Source organism: Gopherus flavomarginatus, chromosome 21, assembly GCF_025201925.1.
Source record: "Gopherus flavomarginatus isolate rGopFla2 chromosome 21, rGopFla2.mat.asm, whole genome shotgun sequence".
Classification (NCBI taxonomy): domain Eukaryota; kingdom Metazoa; phylum Chordata; order Testudines; family Testudinidae; genus Gopherus; species Gopherus flavomarginatus.
Genome location: NC_066637.1, coordinates 4,088,781 through 4,100,816, shown reverse-complemented (window position 1 = coordinate 4,100,816; position 12,036 = coordinate 4,088,781). Strand labels below are relative to the sequence as shown.

At 45.4% G+C, this 12,036-nt stretch overlaps 1 protein-coding gene across 6 annotated transcripts in view; it reads right to left on the bottom strand.

The window, feature by feature from the left end:
* Positions 1 to 12,036, bottom strand: part of MEGF6 (multiple EGF like domains 6) — a 226,540-nt gene that overhangs the window by 24,069 nt on the left and 190,435 nt on the right. For all 6 annotated transcript variants that reach the window (XM_050931678.1, XM_050931674.1, XM_050931677.1 and 3 more), the window contains 5 exons: positions 10,511 to 10,639; positions 9,371 to 9,505; positions 8,867 to 9,001; positions 2,895 to 3,020; positions 183 to 314 (listed from right to left, as the gene is read on the bottom strand). In XM_050931678.1, the coding sequence (XP_050787635.1) occupies positions 183 to 314; positions 2,895 to 3,020; positions 8,867 to 9,001; positions 9,371 to 9,505; positions 10,511 to 10,639 (657 nt within the window). The remainder of the gene's footprint in view (positions 1 to 182; positions 315 to 2,894; positions 3,021 to 8,866; positions 9,002 to 9,370; positions 9,506 to 10,510; positions 10,640 to 12,036) is intronic.

The following is a 12,036-nucleotide window of genomic DNA, read 5'->3' as shown; positions in this document are numbered from 1 at the left end:
AGCTAATGCACGGCACTCCAGGATGTACAATGCTAAGCATCGTTTCTTGATTAGCCCAGCGGTGACAGATAACCACAGGCTCAGATCACTAAGTAGGATAATCCCGGCAGGAATCCTAGTTATCAACACCCATGTGCATTCACCAAGACAGAACGAATCCAGCCTTAAATAGCCCCACTTACCATCCTGGCAGCGACTGCCAACATATCCAGGTGGACACAGGCAGGCACCCGTGGCAGGGTCACAGCTGGCGTCGTTCTCACACTCCAGGCAGATCTCCTGGCAACCCACTCCCCAGCGGCCAGCGGGGCAAGCTGAAGCACAGACAGAGACAAATGCCAGAGGAATTTCCACTCATTATTCCAAAGGACAGTTAGTGCTGGGGAAAGGTGCCAGCTCCACAGCCATGGAGGATGACATGCTCCCTTCATCCACAGAGCCGGTGTGGTAAGGGCAGAGAAAGAGCAAACTTCTGTGCAGCCAGTGGACACGACCCCGCCTTGGAGAGGCCACCCCTCGGTGGGCCCCATTCTGCTGAGAATACTATTAAGGGGGCAATTAGTACCAATGGAAATGCAGACACAGGTCTGAAGACCACCATGCTGCTCACTCTACACCTTCCTCCCCTTTGTGTTACTGCTGCTCCCACACCAGGGCCTGGGGACAGGAAAAGCAAATGCTTCTTCGAACAAAAGATGCCGCAAAAAGCACTAATGATGTTTCAAATCCGTTCCCTCCCCCACCTCCCCCTCCCACCAGCCCACAGTCCCGAACAGAACCCCACCCTCATGCAAATATTTTCAGAGAGTCTTCACCCTGTTTACATTCTCCAGAGAGTTTTACTGTTATTTACTTTGAATTAAGCTTTTTTCCTTACTTTCTGGGTCCCCGAGCCCTACTCCAGGGAAGAGAGGGAAGCTAATGACAGTAGAAAGGCAGCACTGAAGTCACATAGTTAAACTTAACAAGCCTTTTCTTCCCCCACCAGGCAATCTTTCGAGGAGTTTGAACAATGTGAATGTAACGCTGAACAGGCTGGGAAATCTGTTTCTTCAATTCAAGAGAATTCTTTCAAATATTACAGCCCTGAGGTACCTGCAAGCCCTGGGCACCTCGCCACAAAGTCATTTAAAAGGAACTAAAGAGACAGGTTTATTTTATCGTTTCTTTATGACTTAAGTGAGGCTTGTGCTCTCGTGATCTGAATTTCCTCTCTTTCAGGGTGTGGAGCTGGGGGATAGACTACACACATCCCAGCTGCTGGAGCCAGTTACCTTTATGACAACGACAGAGTCTCTATGAATGCCATTATTCTGCACCACTCCTGTCTGTCTGGAATGCTGTTCCCTTACCAGCCAGAAAGTTTTCTCTGTCGCACTGTTTCATACCAGGAGTGAAATGAGGTACCGTTGTCTCTACAAACTCAGCAATGCTGCCTTCTCCACAGAAAATGCTATTAATTTCTGAGCTGGTTTTCTGAATCCACTTTGCTTTTTACATGCATTAGCAGGTTCGGTTTGTTTTCTTTACCTGTTTTGCTTGTTTTTCTTCTGATATTCTAGATGAAGAATGACATTTTATGTGCACAAGCCCTAACCCACCAGCTCTTCACCAAAGCCACATTGCTTGGAGTCTAGAGGGCTGCTTCAGAAAGAACAATTCATCCAGTGCCAGGGGATTTATAGTGACTCTAAATTCCAGCCAGAGTTACTAAGGTTGAATAGGCTGAACTGTTTTCTCTAGCACCTTGGAGTCTCGAGGTATCCCAGAGCATCTGCTGAGTAAGGAGCTGAACATTCACAATGCACTGACTGTGCATGCAGGCAGCTGGTGCAGCTGAAGCCCAGCATCAAATATGTGATGGACATACAGCAAAGCAGGCCAGACGCTTACAGACACTGAAAAAGGGCCTGATCCTGCATGCCTTCTGCATGACGCTGCTTTCCATCCATTCTCACAGGGTTCAATGGGAACAGATGGTGCTCAGCGCTCCCCACAATGGCATCCTAAAATTGTAAGAGCGAACCACTTGCTTTTGCTGTGCCTTGAGTCAGGTTTGCTTTCTTGCCTGCTTTATGCAAGCACATAATTCTTCAACCTGTGCTAGCCCAATCACTTTCCAGTGTGTTTCTTGCTGCTTGATCTTATAATTAGTGAGTTCTGACCTGCTCAAGCAGGTGGTCTGCATTCAGGCAAGATGGTTTCACATTGCTAGACAGAGATCTTGCGTAGCATTCCTAAGATTTGCATTTAGTTCCAAAAAGGAGCCAGGAAGCTGAGAAGTGCTGAAGCTGTCAAGTCTCCTTGTTAAAGTGATACCAAGCCCCTCCAATGGCTGGGGGAAACTATTAAGTGCCGTACATGTGTGTCTTTTATTGCTCAGTCAAGCTATTAGAACGAAGACATTTCAATATGACTAATATCTTCCAGCTGTTGTAGCTAGCTTTTTTATTTAGGGATCTGTGGTCTTCCAGTCATTAAACGGACATGGTGAGGATTATAAATATATATATATATATATATATATATATATATATATACACATCTGTAAAGAAAAATTCCTTAGACCACAACAACTGGAAATTCCAATTCACTTTTCATTCCTCATTCCATTTATCACTTGCTTACACTTTATTCAGCTTGGACAATGGACCCCGACTAGCTGATTTTATTGTCAGTCTTGTATACACAAAAATAATGCTGCCATATATATATACATATATATATATATATATATATATATATATATATATATATATATATATATATATTTTACTTCCACATGATCTATTTGCAGGAGGTTTGTAAAACCTCTTTAATTTAGCAAAAGAAAAAAAAAGAGTCAGTGTAAGTCCTACCACCCCGCCCCCCAGCCACATCTCTTGCCTTCTCACCTCTGCCACAGTCAAGTCCTGTTCTACCCGGCAAACAGATGCACCTCCCAGTGAGCTGGTCGCAGGGGGAGCTGCCACAGGAACAGGATTGTAAACAGTTAACTCCAAATGTCCCTTCTGGGCACTCTACGGTTAAAACAATGGAGGACAAATCACACTTCACTATGACACGTTTTCCAAAAGACTTTCAGCCAATCACAGCTCAGATCCCTCCCGTCACCACCAAGGAGATACCTCTTCCCTGACTCTGTGGGTCACATTATGGCTGCTTCCCGGTGCATGTGTCAAAAGGGGAGAGGGAAAATGGCCCTCTCCAGCGGAAAGGAACATAACCACACTGTATATTGCTGAGGAGCTGGGGAGGGTGGCGTGAACACAGGACCATGCTGCAGAGGGAGTATGGCTTAGTGAGGTGTGCCTGTGGCTGCTATTGACCCTAGCCATCATGCCCTCCTTCCCACTCCAGACCTCACCCTACCCACCATGTCCCTAGGGAGAGGTCCCTGACAACGAGGCAGCTCAGAAATTTCACAGCACCACACTGTTTCTATTTGAAATTCTATTCTGCCCTTTCACTGTATAGCTCACATGTTCAGTAACTAGCATTTGAGGCCAAATCACCCTCCCCTGCTGCCTATGGTTTGTTGCCTGCAAAGTGTCCTTATCATAGGCACACCCAGAGCACGAATATGCTCCATTGTGAAACTGAATTCATCTACAGGCAGGAGCTGCCAGATTTTAGCACCTTTTTGAGTATATTTCCACCAAGATTGGGCATTGTCTGTAAACCAGCCCCCATTCCTTCCTAGCATGGAACAACTAAGGACCTCGTGTCAGTGGTTCCCTTGTACTGAAACGCAAGTGACCCGTTTTCTGGGATCTTGTTTCTGTAATCTGACCAATCAAATGTCTGTCAAATTTATCTATGGCTAAATCTTAATGTTCAGTGAAGCTAAAAGAGAGTTCCCCTCAAAAAACAAAACCAAAAAAACACCGTAAACTAAGGGAAGGTGGGAAGGATGTTCACATGGCTAATTTTTCCTGTGTTCCCTTAACAATTAAGGAGGAGATTTTTGTTTGGGTCAGGGATTTCATGCCTCAACTGTACAATGTGTGGAGAAGTCACAACTATTCATTTGTCATGTCAGTCTCTTGCCATCAAAATGATTGTGACGGCCTGCAGCAGCATAATGTTGAATTGAGGATACAATAGGAGGGCAAATGTCATGCAGAAGCCCCCATGCTTATACTGAGTCACACATAAAATGGACACATATTGGCACACAGACACCACTGACATCAGTTAACCCCATGCAAGTGCCATGAGGAATAGCCCTAAGAACCTTCATGCCTGGCCCACTTGAGTTACAGGAGTGGCTTTCAACACCTCAGCACATCTGACCTCCCACCCACTAGAGGGCAGATGTGCGCGCACACACACACACACACACACACACACACACACACACACACACACACACACACACACACACACACACACACACACACACACACACACACACACACACACACACACACACACACACACACACCCCAGAACACTATTTTCAAATGAGTCAAACCTCTGTTCTCCCAAAACATTGCATAACCTGACGTCCAAAAAAACACATCAAAGGCTGAGACCAAAGTTCTCAGACATTACGGAGTCCAATTTTTATGAATCAGCACTGTCAACAATGGATAATTTAATGCAAAGCGAGAGGGAGAGTATTATCATGCACAAGAAGAATGCACATTTTCATTTCCTTTGCTCACTGCATAAGGATGACTTGTAAAAGCCAGATTTTGTTTTTTTGCAGAACGATCTGGTTTAGTAATTAAGTCCCACATAGACTGAGTGCCTCAAAGTTAAAGATCCTTAAATCCTATTTCAATCTCTGAGGAGAGCTCCATGCTTGGAATGTTTTGGTTCATATGCCCCAGCGTTTCATAAGATTCAGGCAGTGAAACACACAGACATTCGCAAAAGATGGAGGGGGAAACAACCCCACACTAGTTCAGAGATTTAAAGCAACACTACAGAGTTTTCTGATGTTTCTCTTCTTTGCTAATTGATGGCAGATGCTTGTCTTCGCACTTTAATAGTTTCCAGATCCAGACAAGAGTCAAGAGCCTATTATTTCTACAAAAATATTTGTGTTATTTCCTGTGACTCTTCCCTGAGGACCTTAGCTCCATTCTTATTCTTTAAAAAAGCATCTCTTGATTGAAATTTCCAACCTCTGAATTAGCTCAGTGGCTCCAGAGGCAGCACAGTTCTCTGCCATATGGAAGATCTGAGACTACCAGTGACCTTAGGAAGGACCCCTGCTTCCCAGGTGACTGGAAGCTAGGAACTCTGTAGTGAAGCACAAATTTTGCAAAGTTTCAGAGTAGCAGCCATGTTAGTCTGTATCTGCAAAAAGAACAGAAGTACTTGTGGCACCTTAGAGACTAACAAATTTATTTCAGCATGAACTTTCGTGAGCTACAGCTCACTTCTTCGGATGCATAGAATGGAACACACAGACAGGAGATATTTATACATACAGAGAACATGAAAAGGTGGAAGAATGCATACCAACAGGAAGAGTCTAATCAATTGAGATGAGCTATCATCAGCAGGAGAAAAAAAACTTTTGTCCTGCATTTCCTCTGGCAGATTCCTGAAACTCTTGTAGATTTGGCAAGGAGGGCAGCATATCGGAGAAAGAGAGAAAGAACTGCAGGAGAATAATGCCTGGTTGGCATGGGAAGAATCACTAAGAAAAATCAGTTGCATTGCCATTTGGTCAGTCCCAGGGGCATAAGATTGGCCACAATGGGAGACATAAGCGGACAATCCTCACAGGGCTCAGCAGTTCAGCACAGATTGAAACCCAAAGATCAGACTTTTACCACAAAAGGATGCTAGCTGCAAAGTTTGGATGCAACCTTCCCAAAGCTTTGAGGTGTGCTCATTTTCAGGGTTTATCCCAAGTTTCTGGTCCAGAAATCTGGCAAGAATGGGCTTAAGATTTCAAACACCTCCTGCCTACAGTCAGAGCTAAATTAACCCCACACGAACAACTTTCCTCACTGTATTTTGGCACAGCCAATTATACACCTGGATAGTACCAGGAAGCACATGACAGTGAAAAAAAATTTGGAGGAAAAAAAGGAAAGAACTCTTAGGAATCTCAAAAAAACCTAAAAAAAAATCATGCAAAACAGTGTGTGGTTTCGGGGTATTTCCTATTTCCCCTGTCTCTTTTTTTGCAGCACTGTATTATTCAAACACAAAATTAAGCCACAGATCTTATTGCTAAGAGCGTTTTCATGTCAGCAGAACGCATGGGTTGCAGGCACAGGGCCAAAGCTGATCAAGATAATTATTTGCTGTCATTTGCCCCAGAGATGTAGAACAGATATAAAATCAAACCCTTTGACTTGCTCTACTGGAATATTTTGGTGAAAATCTATAGCTTTCGCCTTCACTGATAAGATGAATGGGCTACATTTTCTGTGCTGTTATTCAGCATAAGCACATGCTACTGAAGTACACTAACACTTGTATCTGCTGAATGGGGTGTGGATGAAGTGCCTGGGGATGAGATCCAAGCCAAACCTAAAACCCATTGGCGGTTACAGTCAGAATTTGGACACTGAGCAGCAGTGTTTTTATGGGTTTTTTCCTTTCTCTATCTGAAGACGACAGCACTTGGATATTTCCTACCGGATTCAAGCAGTTGGCACTAAGGTTAGAGGAGACAAAATGAGGCCCAGATGGGGTCACTCCTCTCCTCAGCATCCCCATGGACCAAGAACTGAGGAATGAACATGTCACATGCTGCTATCACACAGATCACTCTGTTGGTGTGTTACAGCCCTTCCCCCACCCTGTGTCTGTCTTGTCTGCTCTGACTGAAGCTCTTCACGGCAGGGACTGTCAGCCACTCTGGGTTTGAACAGCAAATTGTGGCCCCTCCCTTGGCTGGCCCATAGGCACCAACAGAAACATGTAATAATAATAATAATGATAATTAAATGTGTCACAGAACAAAACAGACACACAAAAGGGGGTGACGCTTTTTTGATCCGTAGGCCGAATTGGAGGCTGGACCAAAGTGCTATTTTCCAAGCTCTGTTGCAGTCATGTTTCCTGGTTAATCATCCCCTCAAACCTCAGCCCAACAGTTCTTTTACTGCCTTCTCACTTAACCTATGCAAGTTTCACTGCAAGAAAATTGAACATGCACATCTGCCATGAACTAACAAAGCCAGGGAACTCTTACAGCCTGAGCACTGCACTGCAGTTACCTGGGAGATTCAGCCATGCATCCCAGTTGCCAGGCTGGCCCGCTTCTCTGAAGAGCAGAAAGCCGATAACAGGATCATATGGGGACAGCAGGTTAAATTGTAAGACCACAGAAATATAAGATTTTCTCTCCCTCTTGCAGATCAAAAAAAAGCTTTAATGTGGAATAGAACGCAGAAAGGAGACTGACTCCATTCTGCCAGGGATGGAATGCCTGAAAATGAACAGACGTCAAAGGAATAAGAAGAAAACACTGCTAAATATCATCTTCATCTACAAAAGCCGAAGCGCCCAAACGGCAGGATAAAGTGAGGCCTTTTCCTCCTGCTTTGATTAAGAATCATTATTAAAAAATGTCTCCGTCCACACTTTAAAAAGCTCCAGTGCTTGGATACAGCCCCTGGCTGTTCTTATCATCTAAAGTCATTTCAGTTTCAGCTCATTTGAGCTGCTGTAGTGGGGCAGGAAGGCTGGAGGGTTGTAAAAGTAGTTCTTGCTGTCCCTTCTTCTGGCTTCGCTACTATAGGGAGAGGAAGCTTAAACTGACCACTACAGATGTTCAGACTCAGCATAGGCAGCAGCTGGCACAGGGCACTGCAGGCACCTGGAAAGATATTTGGCCTAACAAAGACAAGTGTGCAAGAAGGTGGCATGCATGCACTGGAAGTTGGGACATAGAAGAATTTTGTCCCAATTTATTTCTGAAATTCACAAGTCCTTCAGTGAACTTGAGAGAAGATAAATCAGGGTTCACCCTTGGAGAACTAACAGACAAACTGTAGCCACAGTACCACGCCTAGTCACTGAACAGCCATATAGAGGGCAACATTTTCAAAGGGACTAGCAATTGCAGATGCCTAATTTGAAATATCTGCAAGAAGCCAAATCAGTGTCCCACATTGGGAATCCAAACCCAGAGGTACCCAAAGACACCAGTAGTGGCTTTGAGAATTTAGGCCAGAAGCCACGCATGAATGGCTTTAGTAATGCTTCATTTCAAAGAAGAGCCTGCCTAGAAATAAACCATTCACACCAACCCTTGTATGGAGTCTGTGTCTTTTATTTGTCTAATAAGCGTTTTACAATGGAATATGCCACCCTCAATGTGAAGCGCTGTAAATGCCTCTGTAAATGTATCAATGTATTAAAACTGGTGTTTAAAATAATTTGGCACTATTTGGAAGCCAGTTATATTGTACTTCCAATGAGACTCAGGCTTCCAGGTCACGTAAGCACGTTCAAAAAAATCTACCCTGTATCTACAGAGTGCTTAGAAATTGTTACGTGTGTCATTCACACCTCTATAACCTTTGAGACAAGTAACCTCTAGAACAATAGACTAGAGATGTACATATATTGACCCCTAGCACTGCAGTCATGCTATAGCAAGAAGAATCAGCCTTGCAAAGCATAAAATATCTGGACTCCACCTGCCCAGTTATTCTCTCTCTCTGTTTTTAGAGCAGGTTGGTTGCTGCAGTACCTGGGAAATTTCCTCCTTAGCCCCTGTGGCTTTGATACACTCTAACAAGCTGAATGGTGGTGTTCAGCCACCATCAGAGGAACCTGCCAGTGAAGGTCAGTGAGCTTTTGAAAAGCGGAATATGGTACATGCACAGTCTGTGCCAGCGCAACACTTGCCCTTCTGCAGCCCAGTCCCACATGCGGTTTTTACCTTGGTCGCAGTTCTCCCCATGGTAACCTTCGGGACACTCTTTCTGACACTCTCCGCTCATGTGGTCACAGGAAACTCCCAGGGGGCAACTACATTTGTTCTTGCAGCCACCACCGTAATAGCCAGCGTCACACTCTGTAAATGACAGTCATTGAAAAGAAAGAGCATTCAGCATTAGCAGACAGACCTAGGAAGAACATGCAGCCCAAACTGAGTATCGGGGATTCGAGGTATCTGCAGTGAACTTTAATAGACCCCTCACTGATCTAACATATCTCACCTAGCTGGATGGCAGACACAAGTTCAGGGAGTTTCCACTGGCATCCAACGTGTGAGGAACTAGACACCCTAACTTAGCTGACCAAGGTTGAAGATTGGGCTTGCTCCTGTTCTAATTAACAGGCTGTCCTTGGGGAGAGTCTTAGCGGTTCTTGTTTTCCCAACAAAATTAATGAGCGGGGGGGGGGGGTGGAAGGAAAGTCTAGGGAAAAACTAACCACTCACTTGTCTGACACCTTTTGCCATGATAACCAGGTTTGCATGTGCAGGAGCCGTCCTTCTTGTCACACTCTTGGGTATTCTGCGGCACACACAGGCATTCCTCGGAGCACCCGGGCCCATAGGTCCACTTCGGGCAGGCTAGATGTGGTGGGAAAGCATCATTACGTGCTTTGGGAAGCCAAACGGCAGAGGACAACAATAGCATCGTTATCACCCTCCAAAGACCCTGCCCAAAGGGAACTCTTAGAAAGATTGGTCTGGTGGTAATGTAACAGTGTTAGAAGGGGTTCATCTGGGCTCTGAAAAGGTTAATGTGGGCCTGAGAGGCTAACAAACTCACCTGGCTGCACCTGAAGGGTGGGAACCAGGCCTAACTGAACATGAAGTCTAGCTGGGTCATGACTATAAAGAAAGGAAGACCAGATTAGAAGGGGGCTGCAGGTAGAGAAGGAGAGAATGTTTCAGTCCGTTGTTGGCTGTAGAGAGTGGAGAGACTGGCAGAGTCAAGAAGGAGGTCCAGGGGGATAGCTGGCCTGGGGCATTGTCCCTGGAGTACCAAAGTCTGGTAGGATACCAAGAGAGACAAGGAGCAGCCATCGGGGTGGAGCCAGCTGCAACGGTGAGCCCTGATAAAAGAGCAGGATCTGGACTTCCGAGGAGAGAGCCCTAGGAGGCACTCAACTGAGGAACAGAAAGGGATGAAAGGTCAAGCCCGAGGAGGGCAGAAGTTGGGTTTGTTTGTTGTACTTTTAGTTAGGGATTTTGTTGAGGGATTCAGAGGAGAGCCCTGCTAGTTCCAGCCCCGCGAAAAGGTGAAGCTAGAGAGGTGGTGGGGAGATAGCCTGAAAAAGAGAGAGGAAGAAGTCCAGGCAGGCAGCTGCAAGGAGTCTGCATGAGGCCCCTGATAAGAGGATAAGGATAACCGAAAGCCCTGAGAGAGGCACATGAGGACCATGGGACCCAGAGAGGGGGTAAGAACACGGAATGGGTGGGGACTAAAATGTGACCTGGCTGGAAGGCCAAGTCATGAGAAAGAGCATGACCATCGGCAGTGGGACTGGAAGAGGAAAGCTACCTATGCCACACCCAGCCACTAGGGGGTACACCAGCAGTCAGCCAACCCTTCTGGCTGGCCAGACTCACCTAAATGGCAATATCGTCCGTAAAGTCCAGGGTCACACAAACAGGCCCCGTAAATTCGATGGCACCGACCTCTGTTGGCACAGTTGCATTTCTTCCTGCATTGTTTCCCAAAGAATCCTTTAGGGCAGCCTAGAAAGAGGAAAATGTACTCTGGTAAGAACACCTAGCACAGGAGTGCCACCTCAGTCAGTGGGGGCTTACAACAGAACTTGGCAAAAACACCTCATTGCAAAAGCACTGCCTGTATATGCTAAGAAATTATCACAGTCCTACAGGGCACCTGGATGTGAAAGAAGGAATGGATCATTTTGTCACCAAGAATAATGTCTGCCTCCCTGCAAGGTCAGATATCAAATCATATTCTTCTCGGCATTATGCAATGGCTGCGGGGATCAGAAAGGGTTTGCATCTCTCACCTCATGTACAGGGCTGTTTATTAGGTTAGGTGCATTATGGAGTGTTGGGGCGCTCTCTCAAGGAATCAGCAAATACCACAGACGGGATACTGGACTTGATGGAGAGTGATCTGATCTAGTGTGACACATCCTGTGTTACAGAATGATGATAAACCCATACTACAGACAGATCTCTACAGACAACTAGAAAACACCAAATTACCATTGACAGCTGGTTGCAAAGGCTCCCAAAGTGCTCTGCAACCAGAAATGCACAGATGCTCTGAAATGCAGCCGCATCCAGGGCACCAGATAGGAAGCACCAGGTTAGGAACAAAGGCCAGTGGGAAACAAATGCCCTGTTATTTCTGATGACCTCCTAGATCAGACAGGACCTCACCCAGCAAATCACATGGTACTTCCTCCCTCTATGCATCCAAGATACTCCCCAGGGCACCCATCACCACTGTTTCCACATTGGAAGGACGAATGGCTGAATCAATCTTGCTGGCAGCCAAACATGCAGTTCCAGGAAGTCTCGCTTTTTCAGCTCTGACACTTAGACCACTAAGCCACCCCCGGGGAAAAATTACGATCATATTTGAACCGTTAAAGGAATAAAACAGTTGCCAGGTTTTTTGTAATGCTGAAGAATTTAATATTAGAAGCATGTGCCAAATACAGTGCATCAGCAGAACGTGCCAACCAGCAGAGGTACAGGTTGCACAAGCCTTCTCCCATCTGATAACAACATCAGACAGTTTAGGAAGAAGGAAGGCTATCTGGCCCAATTCACCAGCTCTTTATTGTTCATCTTAACCTCACCTTCCTGCTTTTTCACTGTACCCCTCAACTGCCTCCTTTCTAAGGAAAAAAAGTCTGGGTGTCTCTTGAACTCATATATACTCTACTTCAATTGTCTTCTCCAGCAATGGATTCCCTCTGCTCGTAACCACTTTCATGAAGTCATTTTGATGGAATTTCTTACTGACTCCCTGATTTCATGTTTTTAAATTGTATCTCCATGATTTTAACCCTTCGGGTGAGAAGTAAATCAATATCTACACTAGCTTAACTGATCCCTTTTGTGCAGGAAGATGGGAAGCGACTATTCTCAAATATCTTCAGTGT